The following is a 26,638-nucleotide window of genomic DNA, read 5'->3' as shown; positions in this document are numbered from 1 at the left end:
GGATTTTCTCCTCTAGAACAGTTGCAGCAAAACCAGAGCCAGCTAGGTGTGTGAGAGTCCAGCTGTCACAGCCTACAGCATGTGTTTTACGTGGTAGGAACCAGAATCAATTCCTGTTGGAGGCACTGATGACTATTCGAGAGTCCTGGGAAAACAGGAAGAAGCTCAAACGATCTTTTTCAACCCCCAGAAAGAAACGTCTTTGGTACGTGACATCGGTCTACACTCTCTTCCTTGTTATAGCTTCAGGATTCTTCTCCTTACAAATCATCATTTCATTTGAAAGCACCTCTGTGGTCTCCCTTCAGTTCTCGTTAACATGCTCCAGGCTAGCTCCTTGTACCTTCTGGAAGTGCCAGTCTTGCCTCCACGTGAGCTTTTCAATTCTGTCTTGATTTCTAGTTAACCTCATTCATTTAATCCGTGCCTGGTCATTTCTTGGTCGTGAATCCCCTGGAATCTAGCTAGGATAAGTAGATCTCTGTTTTGCCTGATGCAAATAATCCTAATCTAAATAATTTGAAAACGGTCTATTCAATTTTAGCATGTGAATTTTAATAGAATTTAACCACATAAATAAACACCCATGTTTTGTACAATGCATACAAACCATAAAAAAGTTAATTCTGTGGATTACAGCCTGAAATTTCTGTCCCATGCTGAGCTCTATAACACATGACCATCGCTGCTAGCCGGTCTTCTCTGTGTCCATCATCACCCCCACGAAGGTACTTATCAGTGACTATTTTCACACAGATTTTTATTCATCCAGTATTTCCCAAAGAGGAAACTTCAAAGGCAACAGGGATTGACGTTTCAAGTGTGTCCAGCAGTTGTCAACCCTGGCTGCATGTTAGAAACCCTGCAGCGTGTCTAACAACCAGGGGCACCTGGGCTCCCCCACAGACCAGTTCATTCAGTGTCTCTGCGGGTGGACCCCTCATCCGTGTGTTTTAGAAACTCCCCAGGGAGACCCAACAGGAAGCCAGAGGAGAAACGCTGAGGCTATGGCCAAGGATATGAAGGAAGAAGGACAATACGGAAAATGTGTCGCAAAGTTAATGGTCAGCATCGTAAGTGTGCAACTCACTATCCTCAGAGGCGGGTCATGGTCTTCTCTTTGGCCCAGTCCTGGATTTCTGCTTGTCCAAATGTGATGTAAAAAAACATGCCAAACATGTTGACGGCCGCAGATAGGAAAAAGACATTCCTCCATCCAGACACAGAATCCTGGAGGCAGAGAATGCAGAATGATCAGCCTCGGGTTTCCTTCTCCACCCGTTCTCGAAATCTTCCATTTCGAGTATTGCAACATTGATCTCAAAGTATCTAGGGAATGCTATGCAATAGCCAAGAAGGTTTTGTGAAATTTTGGGGGGACAGAATGACACCACAACGAACATTGGGTACTGGATTAAGAGGGATTTTTCTTTAAATCAAAATAAGTTAACCTACACTAATGTCTTTCTAGAAATGTGGATCTCAACCTTCATGAAAACATCACATTCCTCATTGAAAGTTATGCTTCAAGTGACTTTTTTTTTTTAAGAAAACATTTATTTTTGAGAAAGAGAGAGAACAAGGTGGAGAGGGACAGAGAGGCAGGAGGCCAGAGGATCCGAAGCAGGCTCCGTGCTGACAGCACACAGCCCGATGTGGGGCTCAAACCCATGAACCATGAGACCGTGACCCGAGCCGAAGTCCGACGCTCAACCGACTAGCCAACCAGGCGCCCTTAAAGTGACGTGTTTAAGACCTCACCCTTGCGTTCTCTCTGTTTAGTTTTGGTCTTAGCTGTTGACATCAGTGTCACCAGCCCCACTTGGGTGGACATCTCAACACGGCGTGAGTTGTATTTGCCTGGGATGATCCTTCTCATAGTTTGTAGTTCATTTCTGGCATTATAGTCACGGCAGACTCCTAGCTATTTGGTCAAACATTAACCTGGAAACTAGATCACATGGAGACGTATTAAAAGTGAAACGAGGGAGAGACGCCTGGGTGGCTCGGTCGATTCAGCGTCCGACTCTTGATTTCAGCTCAGGCCGTGATCCCAGGGTTGTGGGATCGAGCCCTGCGTCCCGCTCCACACCAAATGTGGAGGCTGCTTAAGATTCCCTCTGTCTCCCTCTGCCCCCTCCCCCACCGTATTCTTTCTCTTTCTCTAAAAAAAAAAAAAAAAAGAGAGAGATTGAGAAAAGAAATGAAAAAAGAAAGAAAGAAAACTTTTTTGTAAGCTGACTCTTGTCATCCTGCCACCGCAGGCTGGCTCCGCTTTTCTCTGGGGGCCTCCTAGCCCTTGCTTCCCACTGAGCCAGCCTCACGGCCCATGACCACAGCCATGACCTCTTCACCATGACTTCGCTTCTCTTTTTTTACAGTGGCCTTGGGACCCTTGGTGTTTCCGTTTTGTAATTTTTTTCTAATTAGAATTAGTCTGAACAGACTTCATAATCTTTGTCTCCTGCCCCTCTGTCTTCACCCCTTACCATCCCTTGACGCGTGCCATTCCCTCGGGTCAGAACCAACAACTGCCTCATGCTTTTGCTCCGGGAGGCCACCTGGGCTCTGTTCTCTCCACCTCTGCCCATTCTCATCAAGGTAACATCCAGTCCTTTGTAGAGGGTCAGCTTATACTGTTCTTTCCCTGGGAAACCCGACCTAACAAGACTGTCTTTCCGAGTCCCCTGTGAGTAGAGTGGTTGTGTTGACACCCGTGCTTGTTGTCTCGGTCGGACCGTACAGTCGTGGGGGGCGGGGGCCCCGCCGTGACGCCCCAGCGCCTCAAGCGGTACCTGCTCCTTGCAGACTTCAATAAACTGGCCAACCTGGCTGATGAGGAATCCGGTGGCTGTGGAAGAGATGATCCCTGCGATGAGCCCGAAGCCCCTGGAGATTCCCATGAGGAAACTTGCGTACCTGTGGGGTGAACATTTCACAGATGGCTTCCTTTTTATTTTCTGTTGAATTTCATCTAGTTAATTAATGTATTTATTTTGGAAGGAGAGCCAGAGAGAGAGGAGGGGAGAAGGACAGAGAGAGAGGGAGAATCCCAAGCAGGCTCCACACTGTCAGGGCAGAACCCGACACGGGGCTCGAACCCATGACCCTGGGATCATGACCTGAGCTGAGATCAAGAGTTGGACGCTCAGCCGACTGAGCCACTGGCGGGCCCCAACAGATGATTCTATATAGAAAGCTGTCTAAGGCTTTTCAGCAACTCAGCTTTAAGGCAGTTCGGTTATTACAGCAAAGTCATTTTGCTTAATGCTGTGTTTCGTTCACCTAGAGACATTCAGGGCAATGTCTGTTTGCCAGCCCTGAAATCATCTCTCTGCCAGGTCAACAACCAGGGATGACCTCAGTCTCCCCGGAGACCAGGATTCACCCCGATCCACATCCCAAGGCTGCTCCGCACGGCAGGCAGTTCGTGCAGTGCCCAGGACGACAGACTCTGGACAAAATGCCTGAATCCAAATCCTGGCTCCGCCTTTGTGTGACCCTAGGCATGTCACTTAACCTTCTTGTGCCTTCCGTCTTCTCCAGTTTAAAGTGAGGGCAGGTGCACCTGGGTGGCTCAGTCAGTTAAGCATGTGACTCTTGATTTCAGCTCAGGTCACGATCTCATAGTTCACGAGTTGGAGCCCTGTGTCGGGCTCCGCGCTGACGGCACGTAGCCTGCTTGGGATTCTCTCTCTCCCTCTCTCTCTGCCCCTCCCGTGATCGTGCCCTTGGTCTCTCTCTCAAAATGACTAAATAAACTTTAAAAAAAAAATCATGATTTAGGGTGAGGACAACAATAGGGCCTACCCCATGCAGTTGTGAGATCAGATGTGTCGATATACGTCTATCGAGTAGGGCGTGGCTCATGGCAAACGCATACAGTTGAGGGAGCTAATATTATCAACTCTGAAAGCTTTTCCAGAACACATGTGTGTGGGCCCTTTCCCAGGGCACGCGGTTTAGTCTCGGGTGGGGAGGCTTGGGAAGCTTTTCATCTGAATGATTACTGGCCAAGATCGGCAACTGTTGCTCTAAAATGACTTAGGTCGTGGCCACGTAGTGACATTTCCAGTTAGCTGTCATCATTTATCCTTCTATCGTCTTGCGCATGTCATAACGGGAAGGAGTTGCAAGAGGAGGACTGAGGCCTGGCACCTCTGGAAGACCGTGCACGAGGGGAACAAACAGGTGTAAGTTTCTACCTGGGGGCGACATCTAAGGTGTTGATGATGAACCCCGAGTCGCACAGATTGCTGGTCCCAGGAATGAGTATCAGCAAAATAATGGTTGTCACGTAACTGGAAGCCACGAAGGGCAGGGCCACGGCGCACAGAGACGGAAGGAGGAGCCCTGGACAATGAAGCCACAGCATCAGGAACCCTCGCAGACCACATGTGGGAAAAAGGATCAGTTAACCAAGCCCTTGCCCCGGTCCTTACCTAGGGATGAAAAGAGTTTTCGGACAGTGATTAGTCTGAGAAGATTCCTGGACAGAAGGAAGTCTGCCAGCTGGCCTCCTAGAATCGTGCAGCTTGAAGCAGCGATGAAGGGGAGGGATGACAGAACCCCGCTCTGAGGGAAGGAAACGTGTTACGTGAGTGTGGACGGGCGTAGAGCACCAGGGAGGTTCAGGCAGGCGGGCGCCGTGAGCCCACCCCCCAGACGTTCGAGTCGTTTTCAGGGAATTAGTGTCCTTTTCCACTGGGGAAGAACGCTGTCTCAGGGAAGAGGGCCACTCACGCTGCATTACACTGGTGTCCGGAGAAAAGTAACATTAATCTCTAAGGGAAACGGAGGAATCAGCCCGTGTGGCCGTGTCGCACAGATCTGCCAGTCGCGGTCGTGTAAACCAAGGCACATCATCTTACGTCTACGTGTCCCCGTGTCCGTACAATGGCAGTCCTTACAATGCCTCTCTCAAGGTCATCGTGGAGGTTGTATGAGGGGTTACGTGCAAGGGCAGGATGCCGCGGGCAGCACAGAGCCGTTTCTCCTCATTGCCGTTACCATTTCCCCAGAAGGACCGGAAGTATACTCACGTCTCTGATGTTAACGTGGAGCACGGAGCTGATGTAGGTCGGGAGGTATGTTATGATTATGGTGCATAACCAGAAATGGCTGAAAAACCCCGTGAAAATGGCCCAAAGCGGTAGGCATCTGGCCATAGCCTTTATGGGGACAGATCGTCTAGGAGAACTGGACTGAAAGGAAATATCTCGTTAACGTGGGGTTGGAACAGCCCCGAGGGGACCTCTCCTGTGAGCCCCACCGCCGCCCTAGGTACCTCTGCACGGGCCACAGGTAGGAGGGGTGCACTGTACCTGGTGAGCCAGTGAGGCCACGATGTGCTCCTTTTCCCGGACGCTTATGCATGGGTGATGCGTGGGGTCATCATAAATCACTGTGAACCACAGGAGACAGCAGACGCAGCCAATGCTACCTGGGAAGCCGGGACCCAGTTATTTTCAAGTAGATTTGTATGCTGGGGGAAGGGGGTGTCCTCCGAAATGGCACGCCTCTCCCTCAAAACACGCTTATCAGTTCATGCTTATTCCACCAAAGGACCTAAACTTTCCTTATTTCAATTCTTCTAAACAAAATTCTTCTAAAAAAAAAAAAAAGGCTCTCCGGTCTCCACCTGTCGAACACAGAGCGCCATCTGTCAATGTCAGAGCCGTCTGGAGAGAACACGGGCGGGATTGGACCACTGCGCAGCCGGTTAATTACTCTTAGGGCCCCAGTAGTTATAGTGTTTCTTATTACACACATTATTGTCTCACTTTGGAAGATGTGAATAGTCAGGATTGAAGAAGACAGGAATCATACATACATGAAACCACCTGCCAGAAAATCGGTGGGGCGAGGCCAAGTTTCTGGCATATTTGCAAAAGACGGTGTTATTTGTATTCAAACAATGCATCCGTTAGGGATTTTCGGAAGAAATATTCCTTGACGGTACGTGATTAACACGTGCGGACCGAAATGACCCGGGATTAGCATCATTAGTGAGGAAGCCTTGCAAGCCAGAACCGTGTTGGATGGCATCCTTTGGGCAGAACAAGAGAACAGGAGAACAGGCCTGTGTCTCGTGGCTGAGATGGGTCATTGGAAGAAGGTCCGATGTTAAAAGTCTCTGGGGACTAATGTTCTTTAAATTCCCTCTAATGACGGGATCCGTCCATTCTTTTATTTATCGAGCAAGAAGCCAGGCGCTATGATAGTACCAAAGTGATAAAAAAAAAAATTATAGAATAGATTCCTTGCCTCACAATTTCACAGTCTCGTGGGGAGGGAGGGGGGGCAAACAGATAAGTGTGTGCCAGCATAGCTTAGAGAGGGAATTATCAGTGAGCACCACAGAGGGCAGGAAGACGGCATCTGACAGGATAAGGCTTGGAGGTCTCCCTAGGGGGGTGCGAGTAAATCGAGCTTTGCAAGATCTGCCTGGCAGAGAATAAATAGGTCAAAGCATCTTTGCAGTAATAACAACTGTAATAAAACACGAAGACGCGTTTCAAGTGCGTGTCACCAACTCTCGGTGACACTGACGTGTCAACCACGGGGCAGCTAGAGCCGGCATTTCGGACGTGGTGGTGGCGAGTCTGCAGGAGATGCCGGGGGTGGGAGCGGAAGGCCGTGCTCCCCATTCCTCCGAGGCCAGCCCCGCATGGAGGGTCATCTCCTAGGCTGGGGTAAAGGAGCCACCGGTCCTCAACGGCCTTCGTCACCTTCTGTTCCATCGAGGGCCCGTTCTCTCTCGTGGGCACGGGGGACAGAGAACGTGGGCATCACGCTGAGCGGCCGGGACACGGGGCGCTCGGGACAGAAGGGAAAGGGACTCACCAAAGATGTAGAAGATAAACGGCCAGCCCAAGGCCTGGGAGATTAGTCCCCCCACGCAGAGGATGATGAAGGACCCAAACGCTGCCCCTGAGGAGAAGAGGGAGAAGAAACACTTACGACAAGACTGAGTGTTCTCCCTGGACGTTGTCCCGGCAGCGAGGAGGCCGACCCAGAAGGACTGCGTGAGGACAGCCTCTCTTCCCGCTCACGGATCCCCCCCGGGACAGCCACGCAGAGTAACTGGGAGGGATCGACAATGCTGATGGCCTCCTGACACTGCAGCGTGGCTCCCTGAACACCAGTGAGCGCCTCTGCCCCCCGTTAGGGTGCATGTCGTCGGCAGCAAAGTCCTGGAGTCCCGTCATCGGCTGCTCTGGCCACCCGCTGGCGGTTCGCATGTGGGCAATTCACGCGATCTCGCGCACGGGTTAATTCCCTCTTCGGTAACATGGGAGCTCACGACATACTTAATGGTCAGACAGTTGTGAAGATTAGCCCAGAACAGCAAAGAGCTCAGAATCACTTGGGCTCTTCAGACTCTCCTTTCCAGGCTGATGTCTGTCTCTCCTTACCGCTGTGAAATCTGCTCGTCTTAATTCCCGCCTGTGTGTCTTTGCTGAAATGGTGTTTCAGCGCCATTAGGTAAGTATTATATAAATTCACTTGATTGTCTTACATTTATGCAGACCCAAGTTCCAAACGTTTTCCCACAGTGCGTTTCTGACTACCCCAGCTCACAGCCGCTTCTAAACCCCAGTGGCTTTACAGCACCGAGGTAGCTCTCTCTTACAGAGGCTATGTAACCGTCTCACATTGTTCAATCTCTCGGTGGCACTTTCTCCTGTCCCCCCCCCCCCCCCCCCAGACATCCCAGGCAGAGAAGGAAAGACGCGTTTGGGTGAGGCCGATTCCAAAGCTCTAATGCACGTGTATATCCTTACCTGACCCCGCAATGGTGGTGAGTTTACTTCGTTCGAGTGGGGGAGCCCACTTTGCCCAGATGGTAAACTGACCTGTCCAGGCCATGCCCTGAAATGAACATCATTAAGACCTTCGGTCTTAGTACAGTTCAGGTACCTGTGTCCCGCTCCGAACGAGAAAGTATCTGGATACCTGGGCCATGCCCTGGATCATCCGAATCACAATAACCAAAATCACTCCGAAGTCAGCAGCCAGCGGTGTAAAGAGGGTGAGGAGGGAGGAGATCAGCAAACCAGCACCAAGCATCTGTTTTGCTCCAAATATCCCTGCCAAATATCCACTTGGGATCAGAGTCACTACTATCCCATAGCTGATGGAGCTAAAGATGATACCCTGAGTCTCTGGGCTCCATTCATATACAGAGGCCTGGGGGGCGGAAAAAAAGAAAATGCTTTGCTAAGAAGTTCTTTTATGAGAATCTACTTTATTTTTTTATTAAAATTTTTTTTTAATCTTCATTTATTTTTGAGAGAGAGACAGGGTGTGAGTGGGGAAGGGGCAGAGAGAGAAGGAGACACCGAATCTGAAGCAGGCTCCAGGCTCCGAGCTGTCAGCACAGAGCCCGACGCGGGGCTGGAACCCACGAACGGTGAGATCATGATCTGAGCTGAAGTCCGAAGCTCGACCGACTGAGCCACCCAGGTGCCCTACAGAAACCGACTTTAAAACCAGTGCTGCGGGGCGCCTGGGTGGCGCAGTCGGTTAAGCGTCCCGACTTCAGCCAGGTCACGATCTCGCGGTCCGTGAGTTCGAGCCCCGCGTCAGGCTCTGGGCTGATGGCTCGGAGCCTGGAGCCTGCTTCCGATTCTGTGTCTCCCTCTCTCTCTGCCCCTCCCCCGTTCATGCTCTGTCTCTCTCTGTCTCAAAAAAAATAAATAAACGTAAAAAAAAAAAAAAATTAAAAAAAAAAAATAAAAAAAAATAATAAAACCAGTGCTGCTTGGGTTGGTGGGATCCTGGTATAAAAATCTACTTATCTGTATTTGTTACCTAGCAAATATTCCACCTCTTCCAAACGTGCAACCAATTATACCCCTAATTTGCTCCTTTCAGAGGAAGAATAAAAACAAAGGAAATGAAGAAGGAAAGAGATAAAGAAATGATTACGTGGTAAGAAGAGGTGCATGAAAAACAGCCATTAAGAGAGATTTCACCTGAGAAAGAGTTTCCTTTAACTGTGTGCTTCCGGGAAAAGTTCGGTGACATGTTGACTTCTATTTCAAAAATACTAGGAAAGCACAACTTCCCTGAATTCTCATCAAAATCTGTCCTTAAAATCAAGTTGAGGAATTATGGTCTGCCCTGGCAGAGATGACTTCCCGAAACATGCACTGCACATTAATGAGATCACACTCTTCTTATGAGGCAAGCCAATAAATAATTTTTGGCAGCCTACTAGGCTTGTGGCATCATGCTATAAATTGAAGAGACAAAGAGAAATTTGAGAAGAGACAAAAACAATTTGCAAAGGTCCCAGGAAGGAAGCAATACTTGGACCACCCTTTGAAGGATGATTATGATTTGTACAAAGAGAAATAGGAAAATTCATTTTTGTTGAAGAGCGAAAGTAAACTTGTAGCATTTGGAGTGAAACCAAATGCTGAGAAACTAACCAGGACTCTGAGCTGCTCAGAACAAGGACCTGGCCCTTGTGGCCGGATTTTTGGAGGAGCCCAGCACGTCGAGAGAGAGGGAGAGAAAGAGTATGAGCAGGGGACAGGGACAGAAGGAGAGAGAGAATCTTAAGCAGGCTTCACACCCGACGTGGGGCTCAATGCAGGGCTCAGTCTTACCACCGTGAGATCATGACCTGAGCAGAGATCAAAAGTCAGACATTTAACCAACTGAGCCACCCAGGCGCCCCGAAGCTGTCTTGTATTCTTGAGCACAAGAATGTGAATGTGTAGAATGAATGATGGAAAAAAGACTGGAGGCAGAGAGGTCATTATAAATAAGCTGGGTCCGGGGCGCCTGGGTGGCGCAGTCGGTTAAGCGTCCGACTTCAGCCAGGTCACGATCTCGCGGTCCGTGAGTTCGAGCCCCGCGTCAGGCTCTGGGCTGATGGCTCGGAGCCTGGAGCCTGTTTCCGATTCTGTGTCTCCCTCTCTCTCTGCCCCTCCCCCGTTCATGCTCTGTCTCTCTCTGTCCCAAAAATAAATAAAAAAAAAAAAAAACGTTGAAAAAAAAAAAAAAAATTTAAAAAAAAAAAAAAAATAAATAAATAAGCTGGGTCCAAGGTAACACAATCATGAAATACAAAGGTGACATCAGAAATCTACAGTAAGGGGCGCCTGGGTGGCTCAGTCGGTTAAGCGTCTGACTTCGGCTCAGGTCGTGATCTCACAGTTCGTGGGTTTGAGCCCCACATCAGGCCCTGTGCTGTCAGCTGGAGTCTGGAGCCCGCTTCGGCTTCTGTGACTCCCTCTCTCTACCCCTCCCCTACTCGAGCTCTGTCTCTCTCCCTCTCAAGAGTAAATAAACGTTAAAAAAAAACAACCCTGCAGTAATTGATAGTTTAAAGGAAAAAAATTAACCATAGGGTATAATCCTGATTCTTCTACAATCCTGTGATAAAGATTTTATTTAACTCATTGATGAAGAAGGAATTGGTAAGCTGTTACAGCTGGCCCAAAGAGAACTCAGAGACCCATAAGCAGGAAGTAATGCTGATATACTCACCCCTGTGTTAAATTCCTTGATGGAAGTGCTGGGGTCGCTGAGGGTTTCTGCCAGAGGTCCTTCTGCGGAGGCGTTGGATAGACCATGCGGCTGAGAGCTGTTCACCATGGCAATGATCGCAATGCTCAGACTCACACGCTGGGTTATCATGGTGAAGTTTGAGAAGTGCATGATGAGAGCCAGTCCATAGCGTAACGAACAGAAACCTGGAGCTAGGAGGCAATACGGAAGGACGCACTGAGCATCCTGACCGAGGCCGCCGTCTTTCCGTTTCTCCCACGACTACACCTGGAAAACAACAGGGCCCTCGCTCCGCCCCACTGCCTTCTCTCGCCAAAATAACCATGACTACGGTGCTCCTTGGCCATATTCTTAAATTGACTTCAAGACAATGAATCTGGGCTCTTACAGTCAAGCAAAGCAAGTATGACCTTTTTCCAGAGGTGTGGGAAGCAGATGGTAACTATAGGAAAGTCTAAGGGAGGGCGCTTATGTCATATTGTCCCCAGTAAAGTGAGTGGGGGAGGGGGGGAGATGGAGGGGGGGGGTGGGACAAACCGGTCCCCCAGCTGCAAGTCAGAGGTCCTGTCCGTTTTGCATATTCATTTCATTTACCGTAAAACTGGGAGCTTTATACTTACCACGGACCTGCCTTTGAAAGAAGCTGACGGAACACCCAAGGATTCACTTTTAAATATCTGAGATAGTGTGTGTGGAAACGAGCACCCCCCCCCCCCGACTCCTGAATGTGACGCTCACTTGGAAACACCTTTGTCATGTCACTAGACCCTGCCTCCACGTATGCCCAGCTTTCAAGAACTAACACAGCGGGGCTCCTGGGTGGCTCAGTCAGTTAAGTGCCCGAATTGAGCTCAGGTCATGATCTCATAGTTTGTGGGTTCGAGCCCCGTGTTGGGCTCTGTGCTGACAGCTCAGAACCTGGAGCCTGCTTCGGATTCTGTGTCTCCCTCTCTCTCTGCCCCTCCCCCGCTCACACTCTGTCCCTCTCTCAAAAATAAATAAACATTTAAAAAAAAGAAAGAACTAACTAACTAAGAGCCACTTTTACTGAGTTTGGAGGTGATATGGAAATGGGCTAGTATTCAATATGTTACAAGAGCAACACATTCTTTAAAAGTCCCCACAAAACGCAACAAGGGACCAACGTTGCAAGGGTTCCCAAGCGAATGATGGATTCAATCTCTTCTGTAGATTTGGAGAAATGGAACTAAAGACAACCAAGAAGAGGGCCTGTGAACAACCAGATAAAAATGTAAGGAAAGAAATCATTTGTAATGGCCAAACAGCCTCAGTGATAGGACTGTTTGCCTGCGAAGGACTTCTTTCCATGCCACTGGAGGATTCCAAAGCTGCTTGGCAATCACATCATGGCAGGAATTCATGCACAAGTTGTTTAAAATGACTTTTTCAAGACTTATTCCGTTCCTTACGTCCCAGGATCTGTTGGGCATTTGTCTTGATTTCTAAGAGGTAACTCAGTGGGGCTCCCTAAAAAAAAGCAACGGGTAACAGGACGAGGGGCCAGAGCTGGTCCAATGTTGTTCAGAGAGTCTTTATAATGGGTGACATAAGAAAGAAAGAAAGAAAGAAAGAAAGAAAGAAAGAAAGAAAGAGGGAAGGAAGGAAGGAAGGAAGGAAGGAAGGAAGGAAAAAGAGAAAGAAAGAAAGAAAGAAAGAAAGAAAGAAAGAAAGAAAGAAAGAAAACAGGAAGAGAAAGAGAGGAAAAAGAGCCATGGAGATAAGCTTCCAGACTTCCAGCAAGTAGTCTTGATGGGGAGGATTTACCTTTCTTGGGCGAAGGCTTCTTGTCCATTTGGCTCCTCTGGAGGCAGTGGCAGGCTCTGTGGTGGACTTTCCCTCTGCCCCGAATCTCTTTCACCACGACTGGTTTTGATCTACGGAGTGAACAACAATCCGAAACACGACACACAGATAACTGTCTCATGTTAACGTGGTCCTCTCTCAGCACCAGTAAAAGTTTTGATCCAACATGGCTACATGATTGACATTTTGAGCATGCTTCTTGATTTTTACGCTAATGGAAAACTCAGTTTTTACAAGGAAATCCAGCTGTAAGCACCAGCTATGTGACTTAGAGCCTCGTCATTTAAATTCTCCAACCATTCATTCTTATAAGAGTAAGCCTCTTTCTGGAGTGTGCCACAAGAATTAAATGAGAAAATTGCAAACCACAGAGAACCAAAGGCGAGGCGTGTTGCAGCTTAAGGTGGGTCAGAGGACAGGAAAGTCAAATAAAGCTCAGGAGCTGGGGAGAAAGTTCCAGAATAGCCCTTTCTCTCCTTATGATCATGTTGCCATCCCTTCTGTACAACCAGAACGATGCTGTATTGTGGCTTCTCTGAATAGGAAGGGGGACATTGCATAACACTTAACGTGTATTACCTTTGAGGCTCTAAAATGTTTATCGTTGCCTTTGCTACACACAATTTGGACACTTTCTTGGGCTGAAAAGTTCTTCAAACCGTGTGTAAAATCACACTGAGCGAGGCTTTCTACTACAATTCCAAATATGTCCAGTTATTTTGACAGGAAAAGAGAATTCGTGATCCCCAATTTGATACTCATATAGCAATCAAACTCTCTCTGTGGATACATACATTGATTTCCTTTAGGAGCAATCCTCATCCTAAGATTGCTGTCAATATGGCAGCCATTCCTAAACTTTACAAATACTGGATCATGCTTATATTTCATCGCTCAAAACTTTGCATTCTTTCTGCACACAAATTGAACAAGACTTATCTGCACGCTCAGGGATGTTCATAACCTATGACTTTAGGATAGAGGCTCATAAGGAATGAGAAGATGAAGAATTTTGTCCCCCCATAATTCGCGCCCGTGTTGACAGCTGCACATCCACAGAAAGAGAGGCAGGTTCACATAAGCTCCAGCAGTGGCTAATTCTGGGTTATGGAACACGGTGGTCACATTATTCTAAAGGATTTTCCATATCTGCTAAGTGCTTTTGCTGTTTGTTTGTTTTGCTTTTTTACAACTTGTAGACACTCGTGTTATACCGAGAAGCCGCTAGTTTGAAAGATCAATGATCGGGCCTTCAGTAATACAGACAGGACAGTCTTCTGCTCGCCAAGTGTCTCCTGAATTCTAAGAATAAGATCTGCCCATCTAAGTTTTGAAATTTTCTTTTTTGTTTACCTGGACCTAGATGGATGCCCAGTTGCTAAACAAGAGAAGGTCAGCACCAGGAATCATGTTGGCTTTCGTCCTGCAGTGGAGGGCTTACGAGCCTTACAAACATCTGGCTGAGATCAGGAGCCCGGGTCAGTGCGTTTCACTCAGATCCTAGCTGAAGCAAAATGGAATGGACGCCTCGTTTACCCAGAGTTTGGACCACTTTCTGTCTGATTTCCCCTGTTATGTAAGATCCCAAGACTTGCCTGAAGGCAACTTTTTCACCGTACGTGCAACCAAGAGTCGTCACACCCCAGCTACAGATTCCCCACCAACCGCTCTGATAAGTCCTGCAGGCCCCGAGCCCTAGAGCTGAAAGACGCTCCGAGATCTTCTGCCCAACTGTTCACCGTGCTGCTGAGAAAACTGCTGTGCGGGAAGTCCGAGAAGTGGACACAGGCCACGTAGGTCACAGAGCCAGCACCGGGTCTCCTGACGCCCAGCCTGCTGCTGCCTCTGTCTGCTAGAGCCACTTCCCCTATATGCTCGTATTTTAAGCACAGCCTAGAATGCAGTAGGGTAGCCTCTTTCGGGAGGGTTCCACAGGGGCAGTTACATGGCTTTGCTTTTTTTAGTCATTTCTTCAAGAAGGACATTTGATGGTGAAAATACTTTCCAGTCGAGCTTCGAATAGTTAAAAGAATAAAAATGACCGCCTTTTCTTGCTGTTTTTGTTAGTGGAATCCTGCCACAAACCTTCCTTTCCCTTGTATCTGTTGCCACCCCGCCTTAGCTTACATTGACTTCACGGGCTGTTTTGAATTTTGTCTCAATGGCTGACTTCAGTCGTGAACTTCCTGTGTCCTTTGCACGAGACAGAGAAATTGGGCAGACTTCCCAAACCACTGTAGCCTAGGGGCTCTCGGGACGTAGTAATGGAAACGATTTTCCTAAAGTAATCGCAGGAGCCCGTGAAACGACGGGATCTGTGCCTTGTCACGACCGATAGGCGCTCAGAGACAGTGGTTTGAGTCTGGGTCCAATTGTAAGCATGGTTGAGGACCCTCCATTCCACAGTGACACTTCTAAAACCTCGTGAGTCAGAGAGGCAAAACTATAAGTAGATATAGGAAAATGGAGAAGAAATGAAACAAAGGTCTATCTTTTAAAAATAATTTCATGAGGGGCGCCTGGGTGGCTCAGCTGGTTAAGCGACCGACTTCGGCTCAGGTCATGATCTCGCAGTCTGTGAGTTCGAGCCCCGCGTCGGGCTCTGTGCTGATGGCTCAGAGCCTGGAGCCTGCTTCCGATTCTATGTCTCTCCCTCTCTCTACCCCTCCCCTGCTCACGCTCTGTGTCTCTCTGTCTCTCAATAATAAACGTTAAAAATAATTGAAAAAAAATAAAAATAATTTCATGATACAATATTGAGGTGTATTTGATATAAAATTAACAACGTAGACAATATGGTTTAGGCCTAAGCAAAAGAATCGTTTTTTCCTATTGGTCTCAGCCTGGAACTCACTGTATCATTATAGTGGTCTTTCGATTGCTTAGATTTCCCCTAATCCCCAGCCTGTCTTGCATCATCTCTGTTAGTCCAATCCCCCAGTTTGCTCAGAGTAAATGTTACATGTGGCTGAAAGAGCATGAACCTGTGGTTCAAAGGGTATTCAGGGACTATCCCTGCCATTCACAAGCTGAGCTTTTTCATTTCAGCTTTTTCACTTCAGCTTTTTCACCATTTTCAAAATCTTTCAGCTTTTTCACAATTTCATACACTGGGGGAGCTTTAGTCGAATACGAAGTAGAAACAAACAGGAAATATGGGGATAACATTACTTCACAGGACTATTGTGAGTGGAAGAAAAGGTCTGAGGCATGCCTTCTGATTGTAAAATGTACGTTGTAAACTGTTATTGATATTAACTACAGCAATAATAATAAACGGGCATCAGAATGGCACTCGGGACCTCTCAGGTGAATCAGTCCCAATTTATGCATTTCTGGAGAAGTGCTTCCGATTCATCATTAAACTGGTTTTAAACATTTCCTTTGGAAAGTGGGTTCTTCCAGGGGCGCCTGGGTGGTGCAGCCAGTTGAGTGTCCAACTCCTGGTTTTGACTCAGGTCATGATCCCAGGGTTGTGGGATTGAGTCCCGCATTGGGCTCCCTGATGAGCCTGAAGCCTCCTTGGGATTGATTCTCTCTCTCTCCCTGTGCCCCTCTCTCCCCCACTTGCACTCTCTCTCTCTCTCTCTCTCTCTCTCTCTCTCTCTCTCAAATAAAGAAAACATTTAAGTGGGTTCTTCTACTAGAATCCACGAGATGGGAGAATAAGGGATGCATCTTGCTAGAACATCAGAGAACATCAGAGAACAAGAAGCAATTTCTTCCATGTTAGTAAGACTGAGGCCCCTTTGTGTCACCTGCCCCTACCTTTCTGAAACATTGGTAGGGCTGAAGTAAAACTGGTTATTCCAGTAGGTAATTTATGTCATGCGGTCATTTCACTTATGGATTTAATCGCGAAAAAAAAGAAAGAAAGAAAAAGAAAAACCGTATCAAGCACCAAGAGTGGGTGATCCTAGAAAGCAGAGTAACGTCAAAATCAAGCGCAGTTGGGTCAGTGCCTTGGGGGACTCACGGCTCGGCTCGCCAGGAGACGCGCAGGGTTCCCCTTGACCCTTTCCTCCAAGTGACAAACTCAGGCTTGCCTTCCAGGGCAACCGTGCTTTGGACTAGGGACCTTCTCTGGCAGGTTGGGAGAAGGGACCTTCTTCAGTCTTCACCAAGAGCTTCCCATCGGAGCACCTGTGGGTGCTCATCATGGTCTCTCTGAGCATCTTCCCTGAGCTCTGAGGGCAAGGAGCCAGGTGAGCTCCACAAGCATGTACGTTCTCTTGCTTTTATCTTATTCACAACTTCCTATTCGCCTTTCTTTGAGACATCATTTCAAATATACGTGGCAATCTGAAAAGACTCATCAGTCAGTCCCCAAATCCAAGCCTTGTTAGTTCTGATCCAGCATTTTATCCCACAGTGAAACCCACCCAGCTCCTCAAGGTGCCACAGTTAATACAGAATCCCCAGAGAAGGGACCATTGTCCAGTGTCCATGGACATCGGTGGCCTCTCAAGCCGTGCTCTAGAGTATCGATTGAATCGATTGCACGTTTTAGAAAGTCTCTTCTTCATTTTGAAGCCAGAAACCGTTCCCAGACGGGAATCCTTAGGCCGCTTTCATGGTGTTCCTCTGACTTCCCCTCAAAGTGCTCCCTCCCTTTAATGGATCTCTGATTGATTAGTAATTATCCTCAGACCCAAAAAGAAGAAAAGCACTTACCTTCGCCATTAAACCAGTATTTTAAGCCCTAGACTACAAGGCTACTTGAAGAAGTTTCTGTCCCTTCCTCCCTTTCAAATAATTCCACAGAGTTTCACAAGGATAAATAATTAGCCACGTGGCAGTCAGACAGCATCAGGTTTGGCCCCACATTCTCAGAGCAGAGAGCCTGGGTTTGACTCTGCTGCTTAATTTTTAACTTCATTTTCAAGTCCCCACTGATAAAATGAGTGTCTCGAAAGGTGACATCATGTTTTTCTGCTCAGAACTGTGCATGCAACCAAAACAAGTCAACGAGCATTTTTCCTGAAAGGAAGGGGCCACGGTGTGGAGGAAACAGCAAAGCTCTTAGGATCGGAGAAATGACGTCAACCCCACCTTCACTTCCTGGTGTTTTCTGTGGCCTTGGACAAGTCACCCGCCTTCTGTGAATTGGTTTCTACATCAGTAAAGCAAGGTTCTAATACTGAACTCGTGGGGGGATTGCACAAGTTAAATGAAATATTTATGCTGACCGATAGTAGGTCCTCAATAAACGAGACGTTCCCAGGGGTTCTGGTAAGTCAGCTAGACTTTCCTTAAGCTTTTGGTGCCCACATGCTAATAAATGTGGACGTTGGCTACTCCGATATCTACTCATGAAGCGACCCTGTGTTGGGGAATGTCATCAAAAACGTGTGACCACCGGCTGACCCATGAGCTAGACCTGGGCTCTCAGAGCCTCCTCGCCCTCTCCTCTGTCCTAGGAATGTGGGTCCCGCTTGTCCTTCCTGCTTCCAGAGCCTGCTCCAAGGACATGGCCTTGAGATGGTGATGTGGTGTTGAGAACACCCAGTTGGGGCCTCGTTATAAACTTCTAAGATTTGGAAGTGGGTGCAGAGATCCATTCATTTTGCTGCCACCCACGACAGGTGTCGTATGCACATTTCCTTTGCTATTATTAAAACCCGTCACCTACCAACCTGGAGTGGCCTGCCTCTTTCTTCAGTCTCTCCCTGCCCTCTGAGTCCAGGAGCCAGTTTCCGATTACGCTCGGGATGTCCCCAAGAGCGGTGCAAACCAATACCCTGAACCCTTCCTTCCTGCTTCTTCTCTGAACCTTTTGTACTCCAGGCTCTGCTCGACTCCTGATTCTTGGATTGTGTCTCAGTTGTGAGTCGTAGTTTTTGGTCTGTGGTTGCTACCGACACTTCCAGTTTGACTCTTGGCCCTCATAAGTGAAGTGAGGGCCCGCCCTCTCTCGCTTCATTAGCTTCAAACTGCCGTGGTTGAGTTTCCTGTCAGGTCTGACTCCCCAGACTCCCCCAGAGAGCCAACTGGAGTCAGCCCCTTAGTTTAACTCCTTGGTTCCTTTGTATTGGTTCCCTGTTGCCGCTGTAACAAATTAACACAAACTTCGTGACTTAAGACAACACGTATTTATTCTCCCAGTTCCGGAGGTCAAAAGTCTAAAATGGGTTACACTGGGCCAAAAACCAAGGGGTCTCCCAGGGCACATTCTCCCTGGAGGCTTTAGGGGAGAATCCATTTCCTTACCTTTTCCAGCTTCTAGACGTCACCAGCTTTCCTTGGCTCACAGCCCCTTCCTGCATCTTTAAAGGCAGCAGCAAAACATCTTTAGATCTTTCTCTCGAAGCCTGACCCTCCTGCCTCCCTCTTTATAAGGACGATTGCAATCATATTGGGCTCACTTGAAAACTCCAGGACAGTCTTCCCACCTCAAAATCCTTAACTTAATCACATATGTCATGTGCCCTTTGCCACGCGAAATCACATATTGACAGGCTCTGGGGATTAGGATGTGAAAGTCTTTAAGTGGCATTATTGAGTCTGCTTTTAAGGCATGGAGGGGGAGCCAGGAGAATTGAGATAATAGTTCCTTTCTTCCTTTAATGAAAATCCTGGTTCTTGACTTATTGCAAAGTCATCAGGTACCTGATAAGCCAAAAAAATGGTTAAAAAGAAGACAAATTAGGGCTTTTTTTTTTTTTGCTTAGTCTGCCCAGAAGAAGAAAAATTTCTTTTTTTTTTTTTTTAATGTTTATTTATTTTTGAGAGAGAGAGAAAGACAGAGCATGAGTGGGAAAGGGGCAGAGAGAGAGGGAGACACAGAATCCGAAGCAGGCTCCGGGCTCTGAGCTGTCAGCACAGAGCCCGATGCGGGGCTTGAACTCACGAACCGCGAGATCATGACCTGAGCCGAAGTCGGATGCTCAACCGACTGAGTCACCCAGGCGCCCCTAAGGTCTGATAATTTCTAATTTGCTCAAAGGCACAGCATGACTTAGCAGTAACCCTAGCAGAGGAAGTAGCCAAGAGCAGATTCCCCAAAATAGGAGTAAATATACTAAGGAAAAATGGCCCACAGTCCAATGCCACAAGTAAGGTTCAAACTGTATTCTTCAAGCTGCATATTTTGTTTAAACAGTGTAATCCTATAGTGGAGTTTTGCAAGCTCTCCGAAGGGATCCGTGTATTTTGAAAACTGCTGTATTCACAGCTCTTGGCATAGTCTTTGGCCTATAGTATGTGTTCATTAAACATTAATTTATTACATGGATGAATTCTTGAGTCATGCTCACCATCAAGAGTCAGGATTTCTGTATACCAATAGAGTATATTCTCTATAGTAATAGAGCAGAAAAGATCAGAGGCCCTTAGAAAGTTAGGTCTCTCTGGCCTGGTATTGACAGCTGTTTCCATTCAGAGCAGTTTCATTCCACACTCTTTCTTTCTTTTTCTTTTTCTTTTCTTTTTTTTCTTCTTGGGGAATTTATTCTGTTCCAGACGTGGTGCTTGCTTCTGAGAACACCAGTTTGTTTAAGACCTGACCCGTGACTGCACAGAGTTCGGAGTCCGCTGAGTGAGACGACTCCCAGACAGACAGGTGGGATGACAAGTCTTGGAAACAAATCATACACGCGTGCACGGGGACACCCAGGAAGAGCGGATCAGGACCCGCCTTATCTGCTTCCAGGAGGAGGCACGGCTGTAGTCAGTCTTCACAGGTGGTGTGGGTGAGTCAGTGACCAAGGGCAAGGACCTTCCAGAAAGAGCAAAGGCACAGAGGCGCGGTGTGGACGATCGCAATTGTTCAACACCACCAGGGATTACGGTGCAAAGCAGGAAGGGGATTTGGAAACTGGCCGCAAACGCGGGAAAGATTTTTTTCTGTTCATCAGTTGCTTTCCCCGGTAGTAGAAATAACCAGCCAGGAATGGAGATAGAAAGTTTTTAAGGTTTTCTAGCCACAAAAACTGCAAAATTTTTAAGAATCACTCGAACGAGAAACGTGTGGCTCAAAGGAAGAAAACAATAACATTTCATTAAGGACATAAAACACAACCTGACTAGGTAGAACTATGGACTACATTGTTGGGTGGGAGCACTTAATATCATAAAAGTGTTGATCCTCTCGGAATTCACAAACACATTCAGTGAAAATGCAACTCAAAAAAAGAAAGCCAGAGGGGCAAACTGGAAATAACCTAAGAGTTCATCAATGGGAGACTGACCGAACAGATTGCAAGACATCTTTATGTTTAAAAAATGAGCAACGCTTTAAAAGAATGAGTGGTATCTGTACCATTTGACTTGGACGCTTTTTATTTTTTTCTTTAATATTTATTTAAAAAATTTTTTTTCAATGTTTATTTATTTTTGAGAGACAGAGAAACAGTGTGAGTAGGGAAGGGGCAGAGAGAGGGAGACACAGAATTCAAAGCAGGCTCCAGGCTCTGAGCTGTCAGCACAGAGCCCAATGCGAGGCTTGAACCCGTGAACCATGAGATCATGACCTGGGCCGAAGTCGGACGCCCAACTGACTGAGCCACCCGGCACCCCTATATTTATTTATTTTTGAAGGAGAGAGAGAGAAAGAGAGAGAGAGAGAGAGAGAGAGAGACAAAATGCGAGCGGGAGAGGGGCAGAGAGAGAGGGAGACACAGAATCTGAAGCAGGCTCCAGGCTCTGAGCTGTCAGCACAGAGCCCGACGTGGGGCTCGACCCCACGAGCCATGAGATCATGACCTAAACCGAAGTCGGACACTTAACCGACTGAGCCACCCAGGAGCCCCTGACTTGGATGCTTTTTATAATGTTGTATAATTTAAGCGAGTAAAACAGATGCAGATTACATAGAAAGGGACCCCATATTTTTCTAAATATTTACCCAAGAAAACAGGATATCAATATATCTTTGTGTGAGATTCTGTGAGTCAGACCTGGCTGTTAACTTTGGTTATCTGGTTTGGGTAACTAATGAGACGGTTAAAACAAAACAAACACACAAACAAAAAAACTATAAAACTAAACAAAAAGGTGACGACAGAAAATGAGCGTTTATAACCTATGCCTGTGGAATTATGCATGTGTGTACGTGTGTGAATACACACAAGCATGTATTTGTCTATGTGTGTATACGCATGTCCAAGCGTATATGTCTACGTGTACAGGTATACACACACGTATATGTTGAGAGAGAGCTAGAGAGTCAGAAACAGCAAAATATCAAAGATAAGTGGCTCTGTGGGGAGAAATAAGTCTGACCTTCTCACTTAGGTTTTTTTTATATTGTTTAAAGTTTTGTACAAAGAGCGTTTATTTATTCCGGAATCAGAAAAAGAAAAGCCCGTTTTGATTTTAGAGAAACCTGTAGCACCCAGATCCCACACTCCACATCAGGGACTGGTAGGAAATTTGGGGCAGAAGTCAGCAAGACCGGGTCACAGCGGCCTTTATGTAACACTCAGGAGCGTGAACTTCACCTTGCAGCCCCTGTGGGAGACAGCTACGCACAGCAGTGTACTGAGGCCACAGGGAAAACACGGAACGTTTTTCTGAAGTGCCAGTTTTATGCAATACTTTGGGGAACATGTTTTTATTTGTTTTAAACAAATTGAGTCACTTGTAAAACTTGCGTGAATTCTGAAAGGAAAAATATGGACTTGGGGCACCTGGGTGGCTCAGTCGGTTCAGCGTCTGACTTCGGCTCAGGTCGTGATCTCTCTGTCTGTGGGTCTGAGCCCCGCGTCGGGCTCTGTGCTGACAGCTCGGAGCCCGGAGCCTGCTTCAGATTCTGTGTCTCCCTCTCTCTCTGCCCCTCCCCGGCTCGTGCTCTGTCTCTCTCTTGCTCTCTCAAGAAGAAATAAATGTTAAAAAAAGAAAGAAAGGAAGGAAGAGAAAGAAAGAAAAAGAAAGAGAAAGAAAGAAAGGAAGAAAGAAAGAAAGAGAAAGAGAGAGAAAGAGAAAGAAAGAAAGAAAGGAAGGAAGAAAGAGAAAGAAAAGAAAGAAAGAAAAAGAAAGAAAGAAAGAAAAAGAAAACAAGAAAAAAATATAGACTTGAAAAAAGAATTCCTCCAGGCTTTCTTGTGTTACACACCCAGATTCACTCTGTGGTTAGATATCGTCTAGTGGAAAAAATTAAAAGTGGGAAGCAAAACATTTTAAGCAAGTGTGGGGTGTGATCAGGTTTATACTTCTAGGAAGTTTAGCCTGGTGGTTATGCCTGATGGATGAGAGTGAGTCCGTCCCTAACTGAAAAGTGCTACTAGGTAAGAAGCTCAAGGTGGGAGTCACAGAATTAAACCGACTTCGCTTTCCAAGAGGGAGACAGAGGGTGGCGGAGAAGGGCTGAACCACAGGAGGAGCTTCCCGAATCATTCCACATGACTTCTCTAAGTGAACGTCCTAGAACTTGAAATCTGGCTGCAGTGGGGCACCTGGGTGGCTCAGTCACTTGCGCATCTGAGTCCGGCTCGGGTCATGATCTCGGGGTTCCTGAGTTGGAGCCCCACATCGGGCTCACTGCTGTCAGCGTAGAACCCGCTTCGGATCCTCTCTCCACCTCTCTCCCTGCCCCTCCCCGACTTGTGCTTTCCGGCAAAGATATATAAAAGATTTAAAAAAAAAAAATCTGGCTGCAAAATGACACCGCGGTCGAAAGAAGATAAATAGGCCTCCAGATCAAGGTCCCCAAGGATTCGAGCGGGCACTAGCATTCACCTCTCGTTCACAAAGAAGATTTTCCAAGGGGTTCTCCAAGTGAGTAAACACGGATTATCTCTATGAGGCCACTGGCCTTCGGATGGGGCCTTCAGCTTGGAGGTGTTGTCCGCCCTCTGGAAAAGGCAACGATTGAGTTTATCTCCCAACCCCGCGGTGAAGAGGAGGCTATGGACCTCTTGCTCACCTTCTCCCTGGGCCTGCAGCGTGATCACAGCCTTCAAGGCCTCAGGTCCCAAACGGCAAGAAGAGGCAAAGAGAGACCAAGCCTCGCGCACCAACAGCAGCTTTTGCTAGAATTTTAAGAGAAAGAGAGACCCTTAAAAGCTACCATGGAAAGCTCTCGTATTGTGTGTGGAAGGAGCAACTTCTTATGCAAACAGCAGATAGGACAATGGAGAAACACAACAATAAAGTCGAATGCAGCAAAGGACTGGCATAAATCACCTCTGTTTGTCCTGCTCCGACTCGCGGTGTACTTGTGATTTGAGAAACCAGTGTCCTTGATTCCAAAAACTTCTCGCCTAGTACCTTCAAACACTTCTGCTCTGATCAACCAACCTGTTACGGGTATACAGAAACTCTCGTCTATCCTTGACCTTGAACTGCATTTTCCCATACTGTACACGTTCCTCTTCATCTTTCTGGTCTGTTCTGCATTCTGAGCCAACTCCTCAAAATGTTCTTCCACTGCCCTAAGGCGGCACGTCCGAAATTTCACGGGCATATGCGTTACCTTGATGAGGAATTTGTGAAAATTGACGAAATGTTTGCAAGTGTCGAGTCTCTCAGTGGGTCTGGGGTGCGCCTGAGGTTTTGTATTTCTGTGAAGCTTCCGGAATGATGCTGATCCTGGTGCTGTCGGCCTGTTGCTCCTTTGTGTGGAGCTGCTCTTATGCGCTGTCCCACTAAATTTGCCTGTAATTCATTCCAGGGACAACAGGTAGTCTAGGCTTTATTTCAGCAATAAGTCTTCTTCTTTCGAGGCCTGTATTTTTTCCAGTATTTTTAAAGTTTTGAAGCAGTGGATTTTTCTTCTTTCACTCTCACCTATTTCAGTTTCATAATTTCCTCGTGTTTTTAAGCAGAAGTTAATGTTGCGTTTGTTTCGAGCATCCTAAACATAGTTATCTTCGTCTGGCTTTAAAATTATTTGCATCTAGGGGCGCCTGGGTGGCTCAGTCAGTTGAGCGTCCGACTTCGGCTCACGATCTCACGGTCCGTGAGTTCAAGCCCCGTGTCGGGCTGTGTGCTGACAGCTCGGAGCCTGGAGCCTGCTTCGGATTCTGTGTCTCCCTCTCTCTCTGCCCCTGTCCCGCTCATGCTCTGTCTCTGTCTCTCAAAAAAATGAATAAATGTTAAAAAAAAATTCAAAATTATTTGCATCCAGAGGAATGTCACATGCCATTTTTTGAGTCTGATCACCGTCTTGTAGCTTTATGTAACTTCATCAATTTTGACATTTTGGTGTGCAAACCAAATTTCATTGTTTTCACTTGTCTGTCTCTGACTCTCTCTCCTCTTCCTTGTGTGTTTTCCTCAGGTCTTACCTTACACTGTCTGGGACTTTTTCTGTGTGGCCTTCACCTGCGTCTTAAGGGTCGCATTCTAGAACCATGCCACGTCTTACCCTAGCATCCCAGGCCTCCTGCCCTGTGATCGTATTCTGGCCATTGGAAATCTAGTCTCTGATCCTGTAGGCAGCTTGGCTGACATACTAGCCGTCAACCACAGCCTGCATTTGCCTGCCTACCTCCCCAGGACTCCATCTTGCCGAGCCCTGGACGTATCAGGCCACGGCTCGGTCTACAGCCCGCTTCACACTGTGATAGACTCTGAGATGCCTCCGCGATCCCGGTCTCCTCGTGTCCACGTCTGTGCTCATGTCCTTAAGTACGGATGTGACCTGTGATTTGCTTCTAACCAACGGAGTATGGCAAAGGTGATGGGATGTCACCTCACAATCGTATCGCAGTAAGCCTCTGTCTTATTAACAGGTTTGCATTCTCTGTCTCTCCCTCGCTGGCTCCGAGGAAGCACGGGCTGTATGAGGGAAACCCCCATCTGGGAAGAAACTGCAGGCAGCCTCTGCCAGGGAATGTAAACTTTCCCTTCTGCAGCTGTAAGGAATTGGATTTTGCTAATAATCTGCACTGGAAGTGACTACTTCCCCAGTCATGCTTTTGATGAGACCTCAGATTCGGTCAGCTTCTAGACTGCCGTCAGGTGAGACCCGGGAGCAGAGAACCCACCTAGGCCATGCCTCAGCTTCTGATTCACAGATGCCGGGTAAAAATAAATATGCTTTGCTTTAAGCCCATAGGGCAATTTTGAAAAGCGCTAACGTTTGGATCATCGGAGCCTCAGAAGTACAGGAGAAATAGCACGGAGCGGGAAACAGAATATTTGAACCAATATTGGCTGAAAACATCTCAAATACAGGAAAGGCATGAATGTACAGGTGCAAGGTCATCGGAAAACTCCCAACAGGATAAAACCGAAAAAAGAAATCCATGCCCAGACACGGGCTGGTCTGGAAGATCTCTTGCAGAAAGAGAAGAACAAAAATAAACAAGCAAGCAAAAGAAACAGATAAACAAGCCATCACAACACAAAGCCATTGGGATAGAGAGAGGTGTAGACCAGACCGGGGGAGTGATAATGAGAGTTGATGTTTAGAGGAGTGTGTGTGTGAGAGACAGAGACAGAGTCAGAGACAGAGAGACAGAGCCCTAGCCCAGAAGGAAGAACCACACAGCCTGTCTCCTCCTTAGGATCCCTTCATCTTTCTTGTAGCCTAGAAGGCACAGAGTCCCTACTGAGCCTGGCCTCTGGTGATGCGGGTCAAAGGTCAAGGGGACTTGTGGCTTTTAAAATCTTTTTATTTTGAAATAATTTCAAACTTAGAGAAAGATTGCAAGATAAATACAAAGAATCCTCCTATACCCTTTACCTAGATTCACCAATTGTTAATATCAGGCCACATTTGCTTTGTCTCCATCCAATACATCTAGTTACAGATCTGTGTCTCTCTCTCTCTATATATATAATTGCATGGCGATGAGTTCTTAAAGGGTACAGGCTAGGTGTTTTGTAGATGGGTTGAACTTTTAAACCTCACTGCCAAGTGCCCTTGGGGTCCAAAGATGTCTTGGCAACAGAGTTGAAAACAGGTGGAAGGTCCTAGAACCGGAGAAATGGATGAGCAAGCCAGGCGTATTCATTTTCCACCTTCCCCAGCACCTCGGCTCAGTGGTGGTTGTGAATTTTCCCCCCATATAAACATCCCGTAAAGGAAAGATGCAGAGAGAGGGGAGGAAAGAGGTATGAGTTCTGCCAGATGTGCCTCACTCTGTCGGTCTCAGATTTATTTGAGGCCAGTCTTCCTCATGGACTCCATGCTCTTGGTCCTGGGACTTCACTGCATTCACATATTATGGAATATTTTTAATGACTCTTGACCTTTTCACATGCAGTGTTTCCGTAATTCCTGGCCCCCTCCTTCCCATGGTGAACTTTCACTTCTCCTTCAGACTGTGGCTCAGAGGTTATCAACCCTGCAGAAGGATCCAGATCCTGCCCAAACCTGCATGCTTCGTCGTTTCTTCTC

General features: G+C 47.2%; 1 protein-coding gene across 3 annotated transcripts; it reads right to left on the bottom strand.

Moving 5' to 3' along the window:
• Nucleotides 1–82: 82 nt before the first annotated feature.
• Nucleotides 83–17,228, bottom strand: SLC17A2 (solute carrier family 17 member 2). 3 transcript variants are annotated; one of them, XM_060614636.3, is made up of 13 exons: nucleotides 17,026–17,224; nucleotides 13,705–13,855; nucleotides 12,313–12,422; nucleotides 10,507–10,718; nucleotides 7,960–8,193; nucleotides 7,788–7,875; nucleotides 6,847–6,933; nucleotides 5,325–5,443; nucleotides 5,043–5,204; nucleotides 4,443–4,575; nucleotides 4,206–4,353; nucleotides 2,829–2,919; nucleotides 355–1,230 (listed from the first exon to the last, which is right to left on the bottom strand). In XM_060614636.3, exons 3-13 carry the CDS (start codon nucleotides 12,338–12,340, stop codon nucleotides 1,096–1,098), a joined length of 1,437 nt encoding a protein of 478 aa, XP_060470619.1. In that variant the 5' UTR covers nucleotides 12,341–12,422; nucleotides 13,705–13,855; nucleotides 17,026–17,224; the 3' UTR covers nucleotides 355–1,095. The 3 variants fall into 3 exon arrangements, with proteins under 3 accessions (XP_060470621.1, XP_060470619.1, XP_060470620.1); XM_060614637.3 differs by having other exon boundaries at nucleotides 13,705–13,851; XM_060614638.3 differs by lacking the exon at nucleotides 7,960–8,193 and having other exon boundaries at nucleotides 83–1,230; nucleotides 17,026–17,228.
• Nucleotides 17,229–26,638: the final 9,410 nt, after the last annotated feature.

This window comes from Panthera onca, chromosome B2 (genome assembly GCF_046562875.1).
Source record: "Panthera onca isolate mPanOnc1 chromosome B2, mPanOnc1 haplotype 2, whole genome shotgun sequence".
Lineage (NCBI taxonomy): Eukaryota > Metazoa > Chordata > Mammalia > Carnivora > Felidae > Panthera > Panthera onca.
This window is presented reverse-complemented; position numbering and strand designations above follow the sequence as displayed.